This window comes from Elgaria multicarinata, chromosome 3, assembly GCF_023053635.1.
Source record: "Elgaria multicarinata webbii isolate HBS135686 ecotype San Diego chromosome 3, rElgMul1.1.pri, whole genome shotgun sequence".
NCBI classification, from domain to species: domain Eukaryota; kingdom Metazoa; phylum Chordata; class Lepidosauria; order Squamata; family Anguidae; genus Elgaria; species Elgaria multicarinata.
Window position 1 is genome coordinate 59,064,504 of NC_086173.1, and position 25,370 is coordinate 59,089,873.

At 45.4% G+C, this 25,370-nt stretch overlaps 1 protein-coding gene across 1 annotated transcript in view; it reads left to right on the forward strand.

Moving 5' to 3' along the window:
• Positions 1 to 2,423: 2,423 nt before the first annotated feature.
• Positions 2,424 to 25,370, forward strand: part of LOC134395358 (heparan sulfate glucosamine 3-O-sulfotransferase 3B1-like) — a 37,575-nt gene continuing 14,628 nt past the window's right edge. Inside the window, exon 1 of the mRNA XM_063121520.1 lies at positions 2,424 to 2,857. Within this exon, the coding sequence (XP_062977590.1) occupies positions 2,424 to 2,857 (434 nt within the window). The remainder of the gene's footprint in view (positions 2,858 to 25,370) is intronic.

Here is a 25,370-nt window from a genome sequence, read left to right on the forward strand (position 1 = left end):
ATGTCCCATACGCTGGGCATATTAAGAGCCATTATTCTCGCCACCTGGCAGTGAGATTTTGAAACAGATTTATCTCCTGTTTCAATGTGATTAAAATCTCCATATTAGCAAGAACTCCGCCTTTTGCTAAATATAATAAACCTATCATCATCATCATCATCATCTGGAAAAAGTGCAGAACAGGGCAACTAAAATGGTCAAGGGGCTGGAGCATCTCCCCTATGAGGGAAGGTTACATCAATTGGGATTGTTTAGCTTGGAAAAAAAGGAGGCTAAGGGGAGACATGACAGCGGTGTACAAAATTATGCATGGTGTGGAGAATGTGGATAGGGAGACTTTTTTCTCCCTCTCTCAAAATTCTAGAACCATGAAACTGATTGGTGGGAGATCCAGGACAAATAAAAGGAAGTACTTCTTCACACAGAGCATAGCTAAATTACTGAACTCACTACCACAGAATGTAGTGATGTCCACCAATGTGGGTGGCTTTAAAAGTGGGTTGGATAAATTCCTGGAGGCGAAGACTATCAATGGCTACTAGCCCTGATGGTTGTGTACTAACTCCAGTATTCAAGGCAATAAGCCTGAGTTGCTGGGGAACATGGGTGAGAGGGTGCTGTTGCACCATGTCCTGCTTGTTCATCCCTGGCCACTGTGTGGCCACTGGTTGGCCACTGTGTGAACAGAGTGCTGGACTAGATGGACCCTTGGTCTGATCCAGCACGGCAGTTCTTATGTTCTTATCACCATCACCATACACAACATTGGTACAGGAAGCTTCGAAAGTATTTGAGAGTCGATGCCTTGGGGTGACCTGTGGGGAGCTGGCGAGGGCCTGATCTTCGACAAATAGGGTCGTTGTTGCTGGCGTGGGTATATGTGACGACAGAGTGTGGGGCGGCGGGAGTGGGGCCGTGGGAGCTCTGACGAGTGCGGGAGGAGAGGAGGCTTTACAGTTTGCGGAAGGGGTGGGTCGTGGGTAACAGAGCTAGGTGCTACCCGGAAGGCTGCTGGAAAGCAAAGGCTGGGAAACCTTGGGCAAGGGCAGTGGAAGCGACGCTCTGTCGCCGTGACACCCCCGGGTCTCAACATTTCCGAGCTGTTGTGCTCCGAGTTCGGGGGAGGGTCGGTGGTGGAGCACCTGCTTTGCATGCATAAAGTCCCAGTTTCTATCCGGGCATCTCCACGTAGGACCGGAAAAACTCCTGCCTGAACCCCTGGAGAGCGGCTGCCCCTCAGTGTCGACAGTACTGGGCGGCACGACCAATAGTCTGACTCAGGCTAAGGCAGCTTCCACGGTTCCTTATACACTCCGAGCCTCCTTCACGAAGGTAAATCTTTGCCTTTTCCGGCGCTGCGGATGCTTGGAACAGGGAAGCGACCCCCCATCTTTGCCGCAGCCGATCCCAGCTCGCGTTTATTTGGAAACAAGTGTCGTGGACTCGAACGGGCTCGCCCTTCCTTAGGGCCCAGCCTTGCATCATTACTCGGAATGAAGTCCCAGTGAAGGTCAATACAGCACTTGCTTCCTGGGATGGGAGGGGCGCGACTTGAAACTCCAGGGGCCACTGGAGCGGAGGGGAGACGCGCGCGTTCTACTTCCAGTCAGAGAGGGACCCGAACGGAAGCAGCGTTCACCGCCGAGCCTCGTCCCCCATCAGTACAATTGGATGGATTCACGGGACACATGGGTCAGTTGCCTTTTCCACGTGGCCCCGTCTAGTCCAAGAACCTGCTGCTCTCGCAGGCACGAGGCCACCCCCCGGGGCCCACCCACCCCTTCCAGGCCACCTCGGCTTTCCTCCCACTAAACAGGGGAGAGCGGCTCTTCCCAGCGCGGATGGGAAAGAGCGAGGCCAGCCGGCAGCCTGCACACCTCTCCAAAAGCCTCCCGGCCTCGTCTGTCTATAACCTTTTCGCCGCCCCTGGCTCTTTAACGGCTCATTAGCCAATAAGAATGGCTAATCGTCTCCCGCAGTTCTCCGCTCCCCGCCCTTCAAGGGAGACCTGGCTCGCCATTGGCTGCCTTTGATCAACAAAAGGGGGGGTAATTACCATGCGGCAGGCGGCTCTTATAGGCTCCGAGGGGTGCCAGTCAGGCGCGCCTGTTCTCCGCCCTCCAGTGCTCCAGCCTGGCAGGCGAAGGCGCTGGGGCGATCGCCACTCGCGGCAGCTCCTCTCGGGCAGGCGGGCGATGCTGCGCTGCTGAGCCGCTGCCGCTGCCCTCGCCGAGTCGCGCCGGCCGGGCCCCGTGAGCCATGGTGCCGGGGCTGCCGCCCGCGGGCTGCCGCCTATGGGCCAGCTGCGCCTGATCGGCTGCCGCCTCCCCGATGCCCCCGGCGCCCCTGCCTCGCCGCCGCCGCCGCCGCTGCTCCTGCTGCCGGGGCGAAGGAGGCTGCTGCTGCTCCTGCTGCTCGTCATTATGCTGGCCCTGTGGTGGCTCTGCATGGTCTACTCGTGCGCCGCCGGGTCGTGCGCCTCGGCCGCGCCGGGGCTGCTGCTGCTGGGCTCCGCGCCCCCCGCCCGGCGCGCCCACAGCCCGGCGGCGCTCTCCAAGCTGCTGCTGCTCCGCACGCCGGGCGCCAAGGGCCAGCTGAGCCCGGAGCAGGACAACGACGAGGACGAGGACGAGGGCGAGGGCGACGACGGGGCGGCCCCGGACTCTCCTAGCCCCATCTCCAGCTTTCTCAACGGCTCCGGCACCAAGCGGCTGCCCCAGGCGGTGATCATCGGCGTGAAGAAGGGCGGCACCCGGGCGCTGCTCGAGTTCTTGCGGGTCCACCCGGACGTGCGGGCGGTGGGCGCCGAGCCCCACTTCTTCGACCGCAACTACGAGCGGGGACTCACCTGGTACAGGTACGTCTGGGCTGGGAGGGCGGGCCGGCCCGCCGGCCGGCGCGAGGGCTTACTGGATGGGCCATTGAGTCCTGCGGGAAGACGGGGGTGACCCGTCGGCTTTCGCCGAGGCCGGGATGGGACGGCGGGTTACCGAAAACTTCGTGCGCCTTCCTGGGGAAGACGAGGAAGCTAGGCGTGAGTCTAGAGGGACGGGTCTCCGCCGAACTCTTTGCCTGTCCAGCGACTGGGCAGTAGCCACTCTGTCGCCTTCTTTCTCGCCCAAAGCCCCCCGCCCCCACTCACACCCCCGCGCGCATCCCCCCCCAGGATGTAGAGGAGGAGGAGGAGGAGGAGGAGGACTTGAAGGGGCCCGGAGCCTGCTTGGGCCGGGCTCGAGATCCCCTCGCGAAAGGGACCTTTCTCCTGCTGTCCAGTTAGGCGTGCGCACGCCTTGTCAGCGCCACGTCCAAGTAAGGGGCTTCGACTCCAGTTGGGGCAGAGTTGGAGCGTCCCCTTTCCTTGGCCTGCTCGCTCCCTCTCCGCTTTCCCTGGCCCGGGAGACAAGGATGCACGTCGAACGTGCGCAGGGTTCGTTATCTGGTTGGAAGGGGAAACGAGTGGGAGAGTTGGCACTGGCCTGAGGACGGGGGACACACGGGCACCCCCGCCGCGCGCCACACACATACGCAACGCTGAAGCCGCGATCTGGGATCGTCCCCTAAGCGGCGCGGTTTCGGACGGCGGTGGCCTCCCGGGGCTGGCCCGAAAAGGCACTCGAGAGTCCGTGCCCCGCCTGGTCGATTCTCGGCTGCCTTTCCGCAAGCGCTACTCCCCGGATTAATTCGGGGGCGGGGAAGGGGGGAAGACTGAGGGTCGGAAAGCGATCACTCTCCCACCCCAAATCACAGACAACCCTGAAGCGAGGTCTCAAAGATGGCCCTGGAGTTGCTCCCCCCACGACCCCAATGTCTGTAGCTCCGCTCAACCGGGACTGCGATTCGTATCTCCCAGCCGCGCGGGCTGGTGGCAGAGAGCGCCAGGCGGCGCTTGCAGGCAGCTCTGTTGGGCGGAAGGGAGCAGTGCAGCTCCCGGCCGGTCCTGTTTGGAGCGGAGGCAACTCGGCGAGCTGCTGCAGTGGCTTGAGGTGCTCGAGACACGGCGAAGTCGCCCTCGAGGCTTTCTTTTCTGTTGGCGACCTTTAAGCGAATGCAGGTTTTTTTGTTCAAAGTTGAAGGACCTTGGAATTCAAAGAAAAAGTGCATCGGAAATAAGTCTGAGTTTACCGCGGGGGTGGGGAGGGGCGGAGATCGCGCAGGTCCGCTCGGGCGCACGAATAGTTCTCCGCTCCCCCCTGGCCATGAAGCCCGCGAGGTCCCGCTGGAGCATCGAGGGGCCCCCGGCCGTGCGCTTTGCAGCGCTGCCCTTCCGTCCGAAGCGCCCCGGTCCCTCGCCTCGTGGCCGCTTCATCCTTCTTTAGGGTTCCCCTTTTGTCTAGCTAACGCTTCTGAACCGTGCGGAGGTTCCTGGGCGAGAAATGCCCGCCTCCCAAACGAGGCCAGCAATAGGATGAGAGGATCGTTCGCCTGGGAGGAAGGCTGCGCCTTAAGATCGGACGGGCTGGTGGGGTGGCTGGGTTTCCTACTGCGACTTCATGGGAAGGGAGATAACACAGAATAGGCGCCGTTATAAAACGGAGCCAGCGGCAGGTGACAGCCTCCTCCACCAGATGTAAAGGAGAGGGAAACGGGAGCGATTCTCACCAGCAAGCCTGGTCTGGCTTGCAGCACTTGATTTGGGATCTTTCGTGAAGGGAAGTTGCTCCTTCTAGTAGGGGGTCAGTAAAAGCGAAGAAATCCTGCCTTCAGCCTTCCAATGCAGAGAGAGAGGGATTCCCTCCTTTGGGGGAAAAGGGGGGGGACACTACACACAAACTGCCAACCTGTGAAGAGGCCCGTCAGAGATTCCAGACTTTGTCTAAGGTCTGGACAAAGGTCTTTGCAACATGTGTCCGTGGATAAAAATTAGGCTATGTTCAATATATATATATGTGCCTGGATTTAGCGATGGCTCAGGGATATTTTGTCTGCTGTAATAAAAATCGTTCAGTTTTTGCGTGCCTCGTCCTGCAGTCACTTGTGTGTGACATCAGCACCTTCCTCGATGCAAACTTGCCCAGCCCTTAGTGCAAGTGTGTAGAGCAAAATTGATGGAAATCTCATGTAAACAATCCAAAGCCACCAACCCAAACCTGTGTTATATTAAAGGCACAAAGGAGCCGCTGTTTTGAAATCTTCAACTCTGTCTTATTGGATGAAAGCATCTTAAACGAAAGAAGAGTGTTACTAGGGGGGAAACCACTGAAAACAATGGCTTTTACAGAAATGCCAAGTGACATCTATGAATGACAGTAGTTCTTTTTTTCCTTTTTTTTTAAAAAACAACAACTCAGCTTCCCTTTATTTAAGGCACAAGTAAAAGCAAAGCTAGATGATACAAAATGAATAAAAGCCAAGTCATCAGCTTTATTTTATTTATTTATTTTGCTCATTCAGGTTTCCAGTTAAATCTGGCCAAGTAGGAAAAACTGCTGAAGTAAACAGCAGGCAGGAGGATTGGGCCCATTATTTGTAGTTTTGCTCCACCGAACAGTCTTCTTGGTTCCTTCCTCCTCAGATCTTTTGTCAATCCCACAATCTGGTGCTACAAGCTTTGATTATGAATGCTAGTGCTCCCCCCCCCCCCCCGCTGAGGCTGTGAGGAGTCAGGATCCTCTGACCATCCTCCTGGAGGGAGATAGTTTTAAAAGTTCCTTCCCCAACTGCAACTTGTAGCTAAGAGCAGAGCTGTCAGGAAGACAGGAACCATTAAGGGTTGCTTCAGGCTGAACTAGAAAAACCAAACAAAAAAACTTTCCAGCTTGTTTAGGCAGTGGGGTGGTGGAATGGGAAGTCTCACTTAAACTCCTTCTCAGAGCTGCCTAAAGTTGTCTAACTATCAGGGATAAATCCAAGTCTGACATTTATCTTGCTGTAATATGCCTTCATAAGTATATCTAGAAAGCCACATCATTACAGGTAGGCACTTGGATGCGTAGTTTCAGAAACAATGAAACTAAAAAGTGTTAACATGTACAGAGTGCTGAAACTGCAGCTGGGAAATGATGGGAGGGGGGAATGTTGTCTGTGCTGTGTTTTATCATTCATATACTACTTCACAACCCTTCTAAAGGAAATGAATCAATTCCCCTTGATTTAATGACTAAGTCCAGGACTTAGAAAAATCCATGTTGTTGCATCGTATGCGGCTGTGACATAAGTTGTTGAACTGATTTTTAATATAACCACTTTTTGATAACTGAGAATTTAAAAAAATTCTCAGGGTTAATGGTCACATTTTCTCAGTGTCATTTCTGTGGAAATGTGGATAATATGCAGAGCTAGTTACTTGATCTGTAAAGTTTGTATGCTAATCAAATATGAATAATGCAGATCAGCGGAAAGTCCAGCTGAACAGATGCCCTCTAGTTGGAACAGTGGCAAATGGGGACTACTTTAAATTTGCTCGGATGCCATTTTGGCATTTTTGAGGAAGTGGGAAAAGGCCTGATATTGAGGTTATCAGCATACAGCTCACTCTCCCACCCCACCATGTATCACACGTACTTCCTGTTTGGTATTCTCCTGTTGCCATATGTATATAATGAACATTTGAGCTCCTTTTTCTCCCTGTTGTCAACTGTTCCTTGAGACTACCTAAAAGTAATATGTCTTTTACTTGCTGTTACTTTCAGGATATTTTCTGTATCCCGAAAGTAGCGGCAAGTAAAGGAGTATTATATACAGCATCCAAACAGAATTGATGCTATGCTGATATCAGCTGTATAACAAAAGAGATAAAATGCTGAAATGCAGTTTCAGGTGCTTATTTTGATTATGAATTTACTTGGTAGGAATGTAACAGTTCCCTATTAAGATCCAACTGAGTCTATCTGCTACAGTTTTAAATTATTATTATTATTATTATTATTATTATTATTATTATTATTTATATAGCACCATCAGTATACAGGGAAAAACTTCTATGTAAGGGGAAATTATTGCCTGGCTATGCAAACAAATTAGTTCCCCAAGCTAAACAAGTACATACAAACAAACAATTGAAGTGTGTGTTCCTCAGAATGAAAATTATAAAATACTGTAGCTAGTATAAAATAAAACACTCTAGCTTTATTCTCAAACTTAAAACTAGTTTGAGAATAAAGTTGCATGATTAAAGAAAAACTTTAAAAACATATACCCTAGCATTTTAATCCGAAATTCACTTAGCTGGTAGTTTGGCTTTAGTAGTAGGTTTTTAAAAAATCAACACTCTAAGGAATAGGTTGAATCTCTTGAACCACGAAACTCTGGAAACCATTTCACGTGAAAGTATTATTGAGACTAAACCATCCTAAACTCATGCGTAATTTTAACGAGCTCTTGGATTTTAGTCTCATTTTAATCAGACTAAACTGTCTTAAACTAGTTCAGTCAGGGACTGTGGCAGCCATGATATGTAAATACAGTAAAGAAGACTTGGAGAGATCTGAAACTGACCTGAGATGTTGATGGGCAGATTATGATTTCAGCTTTAAAATACTTAATTTTAACAGTGGAGATCAATTACATGTATATTCTAATTGTAGTCAGCACCCCTGTGCCATGAAAGGTCATTCAGTCAATAGCATAATCTACTGCTGTAAACAAGGCTTTCTTAAAGTTTTATCCCCTCCCCTCAACAACCGAACATTGGCAGAAAGGGTTTGAAAGAACTGAACAGAGAAATCCTATGTATGTCTTTTCAAAAGCATGTCTCACGGGGGACTTACTAGGCTGCGATCCTAGTGTATAGGACTGCAGCCTTATCTTTCCTTAAAAAATCCTATCACCATATACTTGAATGTTTTGCCAGTCAACACTGAATGCTATTCCACCCCCCCCCCCACCACCTCTGCAGCAGCTTCAGAACTAGCTATATCTAATTTGTTGGGATGTTAGTCCTAGTGGAACCACAGTGTTTGACTTTTAGTAAAACCTTTAGTATTCTATGGGATTGTATATTGACTTTAAATGGCTGTACTTTTTTTAAAAAATTAGGCTGATCATAGAACATAACATTTTATAGGACATCCATTCTGTTTCTCTGCGTTGATAGCTGAATTTGCTCAGAACAGATATTTTGGATTATAACAAGACTACACTGTTACTGAGAAAATAATCATATGCTTTAAAGTCACTAACTAATTTGACTAATTTGAGCAAGTGACAGAAAATCTTGCACTTTGTGGTCATTGATGTGGGGCAGAAATTGAATCTTTCAGGTTCTGCTAAACATCTAAAACAATCTGTTCATCACATCTAACTCAAAACAGAATTGATCATGAGTAGGCTATTTGTACTCAAGTGTGACTAGGATTAGGATGCCAGTATTAGGACATATTTTATCAAAGGCCTGGCTCTAAAGGGATGGGAGATGAGGATCAGCTAAACCTATCTCTGTGATGTGTGATAGTTTTCACTAATTCTGTTGACATACTTAAACTTCTTGTTTCAGTAAGAGTTCAGTAAGAGTTCTGTTGCTTGAAGGACTGCCTGAAATTAATAAATTTCAAGAATAATCAGTATTGATATGAAGCTAACTTTGTTTTTAATCCTAATTCATTTTATTGCATTTGCTATCTTTATTCAAACAGCTTCTGAATTGTAAGGCTTTAAAAAAAATATCCTGCAGGAAATACTGCTTCTGGTAGAAAATTAACCAGACATAGTAGGGTGTGTATGTTGCTTAGTTAGCAATTTCATACTGAGGAAGTAATGTTACTAGGCTCTAGGATAACTGACATTTGAGAAAAGTTCTCCTAAGATTTTCTTGTTCATATTGACTGTAGAGTTTCCAATTTTATGAGATTTTTATTGATTCTGAATTTGTTAGCTGCAATGAGCTTTTAAGGAAGTGTGTGTGTGCTATAAATAAGCAAACACTTGTTCTGGATGAAGGATTAAAACTGATTGGTGAGGGGAGTAGGAATACGTACTCAAGGCTCTTCAGCCACTATTTTTTTCTGTGAATATTCTTGTGATCCAAACGTTAACATGGTTTCTCCCTTTGCTTAAAGGAAACTGAAAGCATAGTTAAAACAAACAACTCTAAAATGAATCTGGATAAAATGGGAGTCTCTGATTTCCCAAAATTGTGAGGGTACGTAAGGAGTTCAAAATCTGCTGTGTTAGAAGTTTCATCAGTTGCCATATAGCACATTGAAAATGGGAGCCTGTATTTTGCTAGCTAAAGAGCTGTCATGGTTTTGTTATCAAGATGATGTTAAAGCAACTTCAGTTTTGTATTAAATTAGCTGGCTAAACTAGACTGTAAAATGGTTAATTAATCCTTCCCCTTGAAAGGATGGGGAAACAATGGATTGCAAATGGGATTCCAAGATCCAGTAAGTGGAATCAGTCAATATTTAAGGGAACACTTTGCTTTAGGGATGGGATGGCCCTGCACTAGCCCAACCACACTTGTATATATTAACGATGATTCACTACAATAAAATGCTTCTTTCTAATTAATGTATCTATTAGTCTAAGGCCAATTCAGGAAACATGCAAGCAGTGTTCCTTCTGGGGGGAAAATACTTCTGTGAAACTAGTAATTATCTAATTACACATTTGGGGTTCCAAAGAAGGGAAGTTTAAAGATCGTTGGAGGGTTATTTCAGAACACTGAGTAGCATATCAAGACCTCTGCAGAATGACCTGTGGAATTCTGACACATCTTGGCATGAAGCTTTTGCAATGCAATCCTAAGCATGTTGACTCAGAAGTAAAACTTCTGAAATTTAGGGTACAGTCCTACACTTACATCCATGGGAGTAAGCCCTACTTTACTCAAATAGACAATCTCCAGTGACTGTGTTTAGGATTGTAGCCATGCAGCACAAACTTTATGCATATTTACTTTTAGGTAAGTTCCATTGTGTTCACATAGGAGTAATTCAAAAAGTGTACATCAGATTGCTGCCCCAGTGTACCAAAAATCAGGCAGTCTGATCCAACAGCCTAGGTAAGCTAGAATACTTTAACTGAAACCAGCTCATGCCCATTGAATGGGACTACATAAATTAGGTTCTAAATCTCTTCTAGGATTGAACTTGTTTGTGGGTGGGTACTATTAAACTTTTTAAGTATTTGGCATCGAAAGGCGTTCTGGTTCTTTGGTAACTTTAAAGTCTGCATACCTCTGATAGTTAGAATAATATGACACCCCTATCTAACTGCAACTATATTGTCAGGCTAACATCTATCTTGCCCTTGAGTAATCTTTATTAAAGAGAGAAAATATGGACATGATACATTTTTGTTGCATGACTAGATCTAATACTTGAGCACACCATTGGTCTAAATCACTTAATTGGTAAATGGATGTCTCACCCATTATTTTTCATATGCAATACAAACCTATCAAAGTGAAAGGAACGATAACTATGGATCCAACCAGGCTGAATATTTAACTGTAAACTAAAATGTGTTTTTAATGATCCATATTAAAATACCATTAAGGTCTGATTGAGGGTACCATGTCTATGGAATTATACTGATATTCCTGACTTGAAACCTGGAAGAGAGCAAAAGGCTGGAAGCACTAACTTAAAAAAAACCCAAACCATGTAAGGTTTTTTGTCTGAAGATTTTCTTTTCTATAGTGAGAATGATATTTCCTCCGCTTAATTACATGTAATAGGAAAGGAGTTATTGTATTTTATTGAGCTTCAGTATGCAGACATTCTTGCAAATCTGTCAGCTCCTATCACACCCCTCCAAAATGGCAGTCTGAAATAACTGAAGTTAAGATCTACGGAAATAAATTTCGAACGTACTCTTTCTGTTTAGCGGCTTTGAACGGAAATGTTTCACCGGGATGGAAAGGAAATTAGATCCAACTATTAATGCTAAGTAGCTACAAGCACTGCAGTTCACGGTATTTTTCCTCTTTGGCGTCTCCTCCAGAAACGCTCTGCACAAAAACAAAGTGGGAGGGGAAAAAAGCCCTTTTTTGTGGTCTAGCTTAAAGGATGAAGTTGCTGCTTACAGCCTTCAGAAAAGCTTTTGTGGAACTTCCAATCTTGACTATTCGCACTGTGTTGTTCTATTCTAACTTTGGGGTGGTGATGGCAGTGGCTGCGATATTGCAATGTGAGCAAATTGTTTTCCCTGTACACATGTACAACTTCTCAAACTTGTGAGCATAAGTTATTGTAATGGAAAAGAGTTAACATGCAATTCTGCATGGTTCTACATCTGACAGTATATAATATTTTCTTCACAATAATTCTTGTGCTGGACTCTGTCAATATGGGGTGTGTGTGTTTGCTTTTGTCATGGTAACCAGTAAAGGTGTATGCTACCCTTGGACCTCTCCTTAGCTCTTGCAAATTGGGAACTCTCTTCCGGTAGAAATGGGTGGGTATAGCAGCGTTGCCCTGAATGCTGAGGCCTAAATCTTCATGAATTAAAAAGACGTGGTCCCCTGAGAACCACCAAACAGTAAAACAATAAGTGGCATAATGTATTCTGGCAGTCTTGGTCAAATGTTAGATGCCGTTTTGCAGTAACTGGAATTGATCCTGTCTGCCTTCAAATCATGCTTGTTGTAATGAATTGTCCATATGGCTCCCAAGTTAATCTACACATATGTGGGTGAGAATGGAATGAGCTCATTCTTCTCTGCTTCAGATGATCCGCTGTAGTTGTACCCCTTGTGATTGTTAAAAAAGCCTGGTGTACTAAAGTAGCTCCACCCTTATAACAGCAAAATGCTTGAGTGGGAGGGTGAGCATTCTTTTGGGGTGGGGAGAACTGTCCCCTTCCTCTCTTTTTCTAAATGTATGCAGCTTGTGCATCTAGGACCAGGAATCTCAACCTTATGGACCTATCCATCTTCTTCCCCCACCACAATACATTTTGTAGGGTATTTCCTATTTTCACACTTTTGATGGCACTGACAGGATTTTGTTTCCTTAGGAGTTTTGAACAGTATTCTTTTCCCAGTCTTCCCCACTCCAAACATTAGGCTAGTTAGCTCTGTCAATGGGTTGAGCTATGCGTGTTCTTGGTTGTATTTGTACTCATTTCCCCTCGATTTGGGGATGTCAATAGTGATAGCCCTGGAGCATTCATGCTTTGAATGTATTGGGTTAGAGTTAATATGGAACCAAATTGATAAGATGCTGACATGGCAAACTATAGATAACCCCCTTGAAATATGGCAATATGAACTCCTGGAACTACTCTGAGTTTGATGCTCAGGTAACATAGTGGCCGTAAGCAATTGAAATGTAATATACATATTTGACAAGTTCTTTGATTTTGCTTGGGGGGGGGAATAAAAGCTCTTAAGGGGGAACTATAGCAAGTTATAGGGGAATAATAATAATAATAATAATAATAATAATAATAATAATAATAATAATGCCAGTTTAAATTTTGTTTCTTTTAAAAATAATATAGGAAAATAACAAACTCTGTGTTAACATTCCAAACTTTGTTCAACTCTGTTGCTCAGTAGAGCAAAGGTTTTTAAAAAATCTGATTTCATGCTACACCAACTTCAGGGACTCTTAACTTCTACTTCAGAATATACTTATGGCCTCTTGAGTCAAAACTCTCTTTGGAGACAAGAGCCTAACACAATTCAAGATGGGGGGTTTCCCTTTCCCTCTTTTCTCAGCTCTGCTAGACATATAATGCCTTCCAGTTTGATTTTCCAGCAGGCCCCAAATCACAATGCCTTCATGAAGTGATGAAGAAAATGGCCCCCAAAGGAGGGCTGGGCTCTTGTGATCCATCAGCAAGGCCCTTGTGTTTCTGTGGGAGCCTTCATTCAGATTGCAGCAGGAGCGTTGAGTTGTTCAAACAGATGGCAAAGCTTACTCGTGTTGCTGAGATTTCAGTGCACTACGGTTTCAAGCATGTCTCCTGATACGGCGCAAGTGATGCGTTCTTCCCAGCACGCCACTGACGGGAACTGCTTTGTCTTCCCTGATCAGGTTTCATAGCCTCACCTGTTGGGTTGTTGAATTCCCTCCCCCTCTGAAGTTGAGCATGCGCTGGAGCGGACGTGTGTGGCTGGTGAATCCGCCCACGATTCTGAGTAGCGGCGGGATGTTGTGGCAGTTGGCAGAATGCAACGGCGCTGAGGGGCGTAAAAGAAACACACAACACTATGAGAACTATTCAGCTTACTGTGTGTCACGCTGAAACCCAGAGTTCCTTGGCTCTGCCTTTTTTAGCAGCCCACTTTTTAAAAGGCAAAACTATCATTGCTGTTCAGCCAATACAAAAAGTAAGCAACTTTTTCATTGAGACCTTTTCAGTTGTTGCCCTGATCAAATCCACTTGTCTCTCTTATGTGCAGTTCCTGAAAAGTTCCTCTAGCAATGCATGTGCTCACTTTTGAATGTACAGGCATGCTCCTAAGTTCCTACACCTTGCATCAATGGTTCTAATTTTACGAAGTCTTCAAAGCACCCTGCAACTTAAACAAGCCATCAAAATTGGCTTGTTTAGTGTGTATATGAAATCTACGGTACTGGATGCATTTCATTTCAAAAGATTATACAGTTGTGTGGGAATTCCTTTTACATGAAGCAATTGGATACAGATGTGGCTAAGGAACATCTTTCTCCCTAAGACCCTTTGCTCGAAAGGACCACATCCATACACATGTTGCATCTCTGAGCATAAGATGAACCTTGTGTTGAAAATACTGGCTGCATCCAGGAATGTGCATACATGCCATGTCAATCCAGTAATTGCATGAAATGCCTACCTTGCAAAGCAGCCTTTTAGTTGTGTGGGGAAAAACTGGATAACTTCAATTCCTGCCTTGATTAGGGTCTAGAACTCCTATTCCGCAGCCTCCGCTAGTTAGTGCTGAAAGACAACAGACCTCCTTCCTCCCAAGTCCCTGCCCTTTTGTCAAGAGGATTGGTGATCAATGAGTTAAGGGGATAATAAATAGGCCAGCACTCTGCTGGATAGTTAACCATATGGCCTCAAAGCACAACAAATACCAGGTCCCATTTATTCCTGTAGCCTAATTACAGGGTTGGAAAGCAACCAAGGCTATCGGCTGCTACCTGTTGTCACTGCATGGTGTCTGAAATGATTGAAGAGCTCTGGTGCTATTGTGTCTTATGTTTCCATGCTCAGTGCCCAGTTTTGCAGTACTCAAAATGATTAACATTGGATGCTCTTTCCAGGGTTTAATGTGTTGTATCTGGCTTTGACTTATGCTCATTATGTGCGCTCCTTCTCTCTCTCTCTCTCTCTCTCATACACACACACACACACTTCTCATTCATAAACGGATAATCATTTTTGACACCTACAAAACTGACTGCAGTGTGCATTTATTTAAACTTGCTTGTGGTTTTCAAGGCTTTTGGTAGAACTAGCAGATCTGATTTGAAAGCTGACCAATTAGCAGCTATGTATGTTGGATTCACATGAGCTCAGATTTCTATGACTCCAACCTCAGCAGACTGGCTTTTCCCAAACTCCATGGATTACGTGGATTAGTGGGCTATTGTTTGTTTGTTTGTTTGTTTTTAAAACTTTTGGAGGGGATTGGCGTCAATGCGCAGTTGCGCAGGTGGAACAAAATTCTCATACACCCCTTTAAAAAAGCCCAATTGTGTCAATGAGCGGACGGTGGGGCGAAAGATGCCTGACAATTCATGAAACACAGATGGAAAGGATTTAACAAAATTGGTACGTCGCTATCTGTAGCCTTATGGTTGGAAAGACCGGGCTTGCTTTGGATAAATTGGCATCCACTTGACACACTTTTGCTGAGCTAGCTTAAATAAGTGACTTTCGTATTGGAGCAACATGTGCGAGTAAAACTTGCTGTGACAGCTCTGGTTTGCTTTTGGGCAAAAAGCAGCTATCCTAAATAAAATCCAGTTAAATATATAAATTTGCATTAACATTAGTCATAGCAAAATTAAAACGTAGTCCTACAAAAGTGGATGTCAAAGATTAATAAGTTATCTGTCCCAGGGTGGGGTGGGGGGGCACATTCAAAACTCTTCCTCCAAATCCCTAAGAATTCTTTATAAAAAATAATTTTCTGTTGCAAAGGTAGTCTGCAGTGTGTTCAGGTAGCCACTGGTCACATAGTTAGTTGATATAAACCCATGTTGTTAACCCCTTTTCGACATATGGTATGTCACTTCCTGGTATATAATCACAGAGCAAATACTACCAGTGTTGCTTAAAACACTGCTGCACATTGGGGGACGGCTTACCTGCTACCTGAAATGGGCGCATCACTAGGTCTTACAACTCCTTGTAGGACTTCTCCCTTGACTCCAACCTGCAGTAACAAGGAGTATGGGTGCCACTCATAATGGAACCTATGGTAGTGGTGGTGGTGGTGAAGGACCATCGCTTAATGATAGAGCACATGCTTTGCATGTAGAAGGTTCAATCACCAGGTAGGCCTGGAAAAAAACTCCTCTCTGAGATCCTGGAGAGCCAATGCCAGTCAGTGTAGACACATCTGAGCTAGATGAACTAATAGTGTCACTCGTTAGAAGGTAGCTTCCTGGGTAATAATCTGGTCATTTTGCTATGCTGCAAGTTGTCTACTTATAAACTTTGGTCCTGTTCATACAACATGCTAAACTGTGGTTAGGCTGCTAACCCTTTTGCAGCAAATGGTTAGTGAGCATATTTAAACCGTGGTTATGTAGCCACCATGGTTAGGAATGGTCCATACAACATGCTAAGCAATAATATTTAGCTCAAAATGTTTAACTACCATGGCTTAGCATGTCAACTGAACAGGGTCAGTGTGTTTCCAATGGATCAAAAATCGCAGGGATGTAATTTTGGCTGTTGTACGAGATAAATAACTGCACCCTTTGAAACATTTTCTCAAGCAGCAATCCATTACGAGCAAAGCCTCAACATTGAAATATTAAGCAGATTCCCTGATGCAAGCTGCTTCCATCAGGGGTTTGTCAGACCCAATTCTTCGCTGGTCTTCAGTAAGGCTCTATTTTTTCTGGCCTTCCCATAAAGTGTGGGCAGTAGATTTTATGGTGTTCATCTGCTGTTATAATATTTTATTTAATGTGTATGGCTGTTTGTTTTCACATATCTTTGTATTGCTTTTAACTTGTACACCACTTGAGTGAGTTCCGCCCTTAAAGGCAACTGAAAAAGCATTTTAAATAAACAAGTTGCACTCGATAAAAAAAAATCATATCTGTCTATGTACTTAGATTTTAAGGCCTAATCCCACTTCTTTAAATTGCTGAGCGGTCACTCCAAGATGTTCATTTTAATCTTGCACTGCCTGTGAATCTTAAAGCAACTCTTCTTTATGCACTTCTCTATCTACTCTCCAAAGTTCAAATGAATGTTTGGGGTGTATGGATTTGTATGGAGGTGAGAAGGTTGTGAGAAGAGAATAGGGTCAAAACGCTGAGGGTGTAACTTCATTCCTTTCTGGGAATCTAAGCTAATGACCAACGAAGGTCTGACTTTTAGCGTATGTTTATTTTGTGATGAATCTCTCACTCTTGGTCTTAGGTGGCGAGCTCATTGATGATGCCGCATCACCTTCTCAAAAAATCTGAATCTAAAATTCTTCCCTCCTGGAAATGAGCCCACACCATGCTTTGTAACTAGGATTCCTACAATGATGGGTCACGTGTGTCTATATGACAACTCACTAGTGAATGGCTGTGCAAGAATAACTGGAATGCAAGGCCAGTCTTAGTAGTATGCAGGGTGGGGCAGCTTCCTTCAGGCAGTAGATTCTGGCAAACCATTAAAGGGTAGCAAAGTGGCAATTTTATTATTACCACCGTGGGAGTTAGCATTTTAATTTTCTGCCCCAGGGGCCCAAAATGGCTAGAGCAGTTTCTGTTGGAATGTGTTCCTTTTCTGCTTGGTGTGTAGTCCAGGATCCTGACTTCAATTATCCTTTGAAAGGAAGGAAAATCTCTTAGATGATCCACCAAAATAATTTGTTAAATTAGAATAGCAGGAAAGCAACCCACAGAGCTGTGGTCAGTTGCCATGGACTACATTTTGTATGAATTTATGCATACATGAACAGTTGCATTCGGAAGCTGACCACAGGTAAAGTCCAACCAAGGTTAATTTCTTATCACAGGATCCATGCAAAGCACCATCTAGTATGCTGTCCAAATCTCCTCCCCTTCATTTCCTGTGCTGTTGATCAAAATTATTTATTTATTATTAATTTATTTATTGCATTTATATCTCGCCTTTTTCCTCCAAGGAACCCAAGGTGGTGTACATAATCCTTGTCCTCTCCATTTTATCCTCACAACAACAACCCTGTGAGGTAGGTTGGGCTGAAAGTCTGTGACTGGCCCAAAGTCACCCAGTGGGTTTCCATGGCCGAGTGGGGACCAGAACCCAGAATCTCCAGACTCCCAGTCCAACACTTAAGCCACTATACCACACTGGCTCTCCTTGTAGGCAATGCTTCAATATTATTCCTCAAGGATCTTGCTCCTGTAATGTTGAGTCCTTCTTGACATGGGTCGTGGTCCTTCCCCTTCCACCTTCTAACATTCTGCAATTCTGGTAAATACCTCCTCCGCTCAGTTCTGATTGGAAAAGTTTAGAAATCTTCTTGGTACTTCAGCAATAGATTCAGAGTAGGGATGTCCATATTTTGTGAAATCCATCCAGTGTGTGTTTTGTGGATTGTGCAGTGTTTGTCATTCTGGCATCCATTCACAGAAAGATTTGAATCCCCCCCCTTCCCTGGTAAGTGGAAAAATACACAAATAATTCTGTAAGGAAGTTTGCAGCAATTTGCATAATCTATATTAATATGTAACATTTGGCATATTGTCCCCATTCCATTTGACTTTTCCTCACGTATATTTTCCAGCATGGCATATGTCTCAGCAGAAACCTTTGTATTTTCTTGCGAATGAATTGGCGTAAATTTCAGGAAAGTAAAAAATAAATGTAACTCCAGAAGTCTGCAGACGCCATGTGGTCTTAGAAATCCAAACTCATTTTAGTCCGTCTCAAATTTCTTCAGCATCCCCAGCTCAGAGTATAAGTGGTTGCTGGTTTAGGGGAAGAATGAGCCGTGAGCTGGAATACTGAAGGCCCTTTGCCGTAAGTTACACCCTCTGTTTACAGCAATGGTGGGGAAAAGATATGAGTGTCAGTTAATGGCTGAACGTGCTGTTGCTTAAAGCAGCATTCCCCAACCTGGTGGTCTTCAGTTGCGTTGCACAATAACTCCCATTCCTGGAAATGACACATCTAAAGGGTGGGAAAGCCTGGCTTAAAGTGTTTCTTTGTCTGGAAAGAATGACTCTCAGGCAACTGACTGAAGGAGGAAAGTTGAGAGACAGGGTGGTGCAGCAAGGATTGGTTGTCCTCTGCCCTGAAATTAGCTTGTTAAAAAATTTTTTTGACCCGGTTCTGTTGGAGTCACTACTGATCTCCTTCTATTTATAGGTCTTCTATTAGTAAACGAGCTTAACCTTCATCTGGATGGTGTTTGGCTGATCTCTTCACTGCGTGGGGGTGGGCAAGAGCTGGTCAGAAGGAGGAGCAAGCTTTGATCAAGCTGGAGAGCACATAGCAGGCTAGTATGTCACTCTAGGCTTGATGTAAGCTGATAGGGGCAGGGACCCCTTATCTTTTTGCAAGGCTGCTCACAATGGCTGTCTTCGTTAATGCTCTCTGGGCTTCCAGGGTTGGTGAGGTAGGGACATCTTTGCAGCAGCACACATTTTGCAAGTGATTGTCTGAGGTACAGATATTGGCTGCCTTTTCCTGCCACAGCAAAATGCTACAAAGTACACCAAGGTATAGTCAGTTGACTTGTTTGCATGCTTTAAGCCAGCAGTAGGCAAAGCTGATTCCCTCCAAATGCTTCGGACTGCAACTCCCATAATTCCTGGCCATGGGCCATCCTGTTTGGTGCTTCTGGAATTTGTAGTCCAAATATCTGGGGGGCACCAGGTTGCCTACCCTTGATTTTAAGCTTTACCCAAGAGGAAAAATGTAGAGAGGCTGAGATAGGTTGGAGATGTATGAAACAAGCCCTTCCTTACACCATCCATTTCCCTTCTGCCCACTCAGCATTGTCTTCCCAGCGATACAAACATGGAAAAATGGCTCCGTGCCTTTCCTGCAGAAATGAAAGATGTGGGCGCTAAATGCAAATGCAGATCCGTCCAAGGCTGAACCCTTGGCTCAGGAGGGCTGAACCTCTTTCAGCCAGAGGTATGAATTCCATTTTGGAGAACCTCTTCGGGGGGAATTCATGCCAGTAGTGGCTCAGGGCAAAAGGGATAGAGCCAAAATTCCAGCATATTTTAGCGTAAAACTCTTCCTGCTGATAACAAAGCCCTTAGGAAGGCATTTCAGCCTTGTAAGATGGGGGAAAGATGGTCAGGGGGGAAGCAACCAATGGTCAGGGAAAAGAGGGCAGGGCCGGGAGCCATCTGGTTTCTGCCTTGAAGAAGCTGCGTGCCGCAAAGCTATGCACTATGTCCATGAGGGTTTTTTTTTATTTCTGCAATGAAAGGTGCTGGGTGCTATGTGTTTGCAGGCCCATGTTGGGTGGGGCCAACAGTTCCGCTTCTTTGGAGTAAATGTGAATTTTGCCGAGCAACAGGGTCTTGCTGGCCCAGGGAGCATCCGACGCATCTGCGTGAATGAACCGCACCAACTCCATAAGGCTACTTCTAATGACATGATGCTACACAGGCCTGCCTGTGAACTTGGACGATTATGACTGCAGGGGGCATTGGCTGGATTCAAATTCTCTTCCCGTTGCTCTGAAGAGCAATTGCTACCCTGTAAGCGGCAGCTTCCGGCGAGCCAGGAGGAATCAATGAACGTATCCTGATGAAGAGCCAGTTCCTTAATAATGGTGGAGAGAGGGGAGCCGTTCTTAATTACAACCTTGCTCTGCCCCTGTCAAATTACTGAGCTGGAAATGCAGAGTCTTTCATTAAAACTTATCTATGTAATTAGAAATTATATATACCTACAGCAGAGAGCACCTTCATGCCTCAGTCGCTCTGTTTTAAAGATACCTTGATGCTATCTGACGACTTAAGCCAAGAGTACTCTCCGAATCCCGTTTCTCCCGAAACCGGAGCCTTTTTGTCTCCTGAAAGAGAAGGCAGTATGTTTGCTGCCCACTCCAGTTCAACTTCTCAGCTTCCAGAACTCTGAACTCTTCCCGCCCACCCCCAAATGCACACAGTGCATCTTTCTTTTCTGGGCAGCTGTTCCAGTATGCATATACCTCCTTTGTTGTTTTCAAATATGAGAACCTTTTTTTAAAAAAACGGGTGGACACTCCTTGAGCATAGGCTTGTTGATACAAGCAAGAGCAGAAGAGCCCTGCCAGATCAGACAAGGCCTATCTAGTTCAGCATCCTGTTTCCCACCGTGGCCAATCAGCTGCCTTCTGATGCTGGAGTTACTCTATAGCCATCATGACTAGTAGCCATTGATAGCCACATCCTCCCAGACTGTGTCTAATCCCCTCCTAAAGCCATCAGAGCTGGCGGCCATCCTCATACTTTGGGATGTGGATTTTCATTGTTTTAACAATGTGCTGTAGTAAGTGTTTACTTTTTGAAATGTTTCCCACCATTCAGCTTCATTGGGCAACCCTGAGTTCTTGCATTTTGAGAGAGTGGGAAATAACCTCTGTCCACTTTCTCCACAACGTGTGTGATATCATACCCCTGGTATTGCCACCATCACTAATTCTGTGGAGGAGTCCATCCCTTTCTAGGTTGACACTCTGCCCTCTTTAAAGTTCAGAGTGACGCTTGTCCAAGGCCAGATCTACCAAGCAGGATATAGCACTATGAAAGGTGGTATATAAGAGGCAGGAGCCACATTACTGCTTTATAGCGGTATTGAAGTGCACTGACAACTGTTGGGGCCCATGACACATACCACAGACTGCTTTCATACCGCTTTCATAGTGCTACATCCTGCTTGGTGTAGATCTGTCCCAAGTCCAAGGAGGTAGGGGACAGTGGGTTTCTGTAGAGAAGCACAATGACTCGTGAATGACTCTGTTTCTATAGCGTTTGTATTCAGGGGGTGACTCTGTTCCCTGTTTCACCAGGTAATGCTACCTTATACATGGTCTCCCTAAAGCCAAGTACTCCAACTCCCTCATCTTAGCTTGGATATATAAACACCTGCACATGGTGTCCCTCTCTGGAATGTGCATTTCACCCTATGGCCAGCTATCATGTCCTAACAGCCTACTCTGTGCTCACTGCCTAGTTCTATCACATCTCCATTTGGATGATCAGAAACATTCCAACTCTCATCTCTTAGGGAAGAGTCACTCAGAACTACACACTCCTGTCAGCTTTCCCTCAGGGTTCTGTTTAAAAGCTGCTCTTCCACCCTTTTTTGTTGACATTAATAGCCAGCATTTGGGTTCCATTTCAGTTCAGGTAGAGTCTGTCCCCATGGTATATGCGTGGCTTGTTTCAAAATGTTTCTTGGTGCCTAACAAGTTCAAAGTCCTCCTTCTGATGCTGCTGTTTCATCCACATATTGAAACCCCTCAGCTCTGCCTGTCCAGCTGGCTCGGCACATAGAACAGGTAGCATTTCACAGGACACTGCCTAGTGGAATTTTAGATGGCTTCCAGGACTACATTTGCCCATTTCATTGATGTGGCTGTGTGCCAAAACTACTGACTCTTGCTGAGCTTATCTACTAGCCTATCTAAACAGAGCAACCTTCACACCAGGCAGGCTGTCTTTCTACCTTCAACACTTTTTTTGGGGTTTATTAGGTTTGTTAAATTGGAAAGTTGAGTTATTAAGATTGGGAGGGGAGAGGATAGGGGTGTGAAGGGAAGTTTGCCCATCACCTCTACCCTCTTAAAATGTTGATGTCAGCACTTTGTTGCTAAGGCCAAGATGCTTTATCATGCTCAGAGGGCTGTTTATCTAGTAGCAGCTCTACTGTGAAGACCTGCTTGTAGAAAGGATTTTAGTAACTCTTTCTCCCTCTCCTCCACAACACCACAACTGCTGTCTTGTTTGACTCCCTACGGTCATTCACGAGTCATTGTGCTTCTCTTCAGAATCCCACTGTCCCCCAACTCTTTGGACTTCATAACCCTGCTTAACTTTGGACATAGAGGTCGGTTGGAATACCTGATCTTCTCAGAGGTTGCTGGCTCTTGACTGCAGTTTCAAGTCGGCCCTCACCCCTGCAGACCGAGGCTACAGTTTGGGGGGCACCGTTTGCATTAGTAGCGTTGGATTCCTCTCCGAGCACGCCCTGGAGCTAGCATTCTCTGTTCATGACCAGGCTAATTCAATTTCAGACGCAGTGTCTGTCTATCTGTATGACTAATCGCCAATCCAATAACGGGAGATTGGAGAAGGCAATCCCATTTGTATTAAAATGCATTTAAGGCTCAGTGTGCAGAGAGGATCAAGAGTGTATTAATTTGCTAGACCTCTTATTCCAGCATGAGGCAAATTATTGTGCAGCACACATTGTCTGGGTCACCTTCTGGCTCTAAAGTAGTTTTAAGGAGTGACCTTTTCAACTTCTGACATGTTATTGTTCTACCCTGTTGCGGAACAGGAGACATGGTTAAGGGGAATGTGTCTACACCTTGTCTGTGCTGTGACTTATTCCAGTGAGTTTATTAAATACCCCCTCCCCATTAGAAGCTTTTGATAACCTGCAATAACTTGCGTGACAATCCTAAACACACTTCCAAAAGAGTAAGAACCCATGGAACACAATGGGGATTAATTTATAAATCAATTTGCCCAGGATTACAAGTCAATATGCCCACTATAAGCCTAATTTCTGCATGATGTTCTTCAGTGCCTTAATGATATAGGCACTTCAGGTGTAGAACTCCTGGTGAGCTTGCCATGTGAAAGTCTTGATGCAAAAAGGACACGGTGAGAAGAGACAGATACGAAAGGAGATGGGAAAAGGTAAAGACCTGTGAGGTCCAAGGTGTGTGTGTTAAACCCTTTTTGTTTCCCTTCTTTAAAGATGGGGCAGAAGAGAAGCTGGTTGAGCAAAGCAATGGATGGCCCAGCCTCTTGCTCTGCCTGGTTTTGGAATGCTCTGTGCACATGAGGTCATCTCCCTGCAGAGTCCGTGTCCCTGTCCTCCATAACCATATGACCCCTAGCCTGCTTTGCTCTTTTTCTTGCCTCCTTGGGCACCCTTGCAAAACCTTAGCTTATGGTTCAAATGGCATTACATCTTTCATCCTGTCCACTGCAGTATTTTTTTTTATTTATTTCTGATGTAAGTGTCAGGTGAAGGGAAGGGCATTTCACAGCTGGGGTGCCATCAATGAAAAGGCCCTTTCCTTAGCCACCTGTCTCACCTTGTTTGGCAGGGGCACCCAGAAGAGGGCTTCTGAAGATGATCTTAGGGTTCAGGCACGTAAATACCTTATGCCCCTTGTCTCTTATGGCCAAGTGATTATTATTATTATTATTATTATTATTATTATTATTATTATTATTATTTAGTTATATAGCACCATCAATGTACATGGTGCTGTACAGAGTAAAACAATAAATAGCAAGACCCTGCCGCATAGGCTTACATTCTAATAAAATCATAATAAAACAATAAGGAGGGGAAGAGAATGCAAACAGGCACAGGGTAGGGTAAACAGGCACAGGGAAGGGTAAACAGGCACTGGGTAGGGTAAAACTAACAGTATAAAGTCAGAACAAAATCAAGATTTAAAAGCTTTAGGAAAAAGAAAAGTTTTTAGCTGAGCTTTAAAAGCTGCGGTTGAACTTGTGGATCTCAAATGTTCTGGAAGAGCGTTCCAGGCGCAAGGGGCAGCCGAAGAGAATGGACGAAGCCGAGCAAGGGAAGTGGAGACCCTTGGGCAGGTGAGAAACATGGCATCAGAGGAGCGAAGAGCACGAGCGGGGCAATAGTGTGAGATGAGAGAGGAGAGATAGGAAGGAGCTAGACAGTGAAAAGCTTTGTAGGTCAACAGGAGAAGTTTATATTGGATTCTGAAGTGAATTGGAAGCCAATGAAATGATGGGGACTTGTTGCTACTTGAGCCAGGAGGCAGACCTTGGCTGAAAAATCTCCAAAGAGATATAAACCAAAGGACTATTTTGTTTCTCATGTCTGAGGCACTTGATGCACAACTTCAAGTTGATCTCTGCTGCTGCTCATTTTAAAAGCCATCCTTGGCCGGATGCATTGGTATAGCACTTTCAAGTATCCAAAGTGTTTTGTATGCACCATCCAGTTGTAATTCTTACCTTTCAGGGTGGTTGAAAGTCAGCATTATGTTCTCCGTAGGGCAGATGGGAAGTCTGAAGCTGAGAGAGCATGGCTTGCCTAAGGCCATTTAGTCAGGTCATCATAGAAACAAGATTTGAACCGAGACCTGATTCGCAGCTCAGTCTCTTAGCCACTACTCTACACCAGAATCATAGATACCAGAAATTTCTAGTGGCAAAGCCAACTCTAGGCACTGTCCTTGTTTTGGTCTGCAGTGTAACAGCAGGGATGTGGGGCCACTGCAGTTGTGTGGGAAACCTGCCTTGCTGTAGTCACTGTAGCTGGTCAAAGGACCAGTGATCCTATGCTTCCTGCTGTGGGAAGACTGTTGGAAGCAGTCTGTCACGTAGGCCAAGGGGCATGGTGGAGATCTCCTATCACGTTAGCTCAACCTTCTCCCATCTGGTGCCCCCTAGATGTTTTGGACTACAGCTCCCAGCTGATGGGAGTTGAAGTCCAGGTTGGGCAAGGCTGTCTCAAGCTCAACCAATTACTTGGCTGGCCCAGTGGAAAATAACCCCTTAACCGATTCTTTTCATATCTGCCCACTAGAAACTGCAGATAAGAAGGAAGCTGTGATACTGTGCAATCGAAGAAGCACACATTGGAAACAACTGCTCTGGAAGGGGAGTATGCTGGGTTAGATGGGTCACTGTTCAAGAATGGTCAGGAAGTTGAGCACTCAATCTTACAACTGTGAAACCAGAGTTTCCGTTCTCTTGTTGGTGATCTGAGTGCAGTCAAGGAGGTCATGCTTGTAAAAAAATAAAATCAAACAATCTCCAGAGAGTTCTTAAGAATACACCCCTGCCAAGAATCCCCCAGTTTTTCTAAATTACCCTATTTGACCTCTCCCAATGTCCCCAAGGTGGGAAGCCTTTTACATAGGGAGAAGTCCATGAAAAGGCCTTTAAGCTGCTGTTCCACTTCTTGTGTGCTTGGTCCAGTGGACCAAAGCACTGTTGGATAAATAGAACAGCTTCTCGCCCATTGAAAGCTGGCCTTTTTCTTTTGTGTGCTCTACCACTAGAGCAGTGTCGGTGCCTCCCAGGCAGACAAGCCATAAACAAAAAGCTGGTTGCAGGCTTGTCACATGGCTGCTGCTGCATAGCCAATCCTGTTCA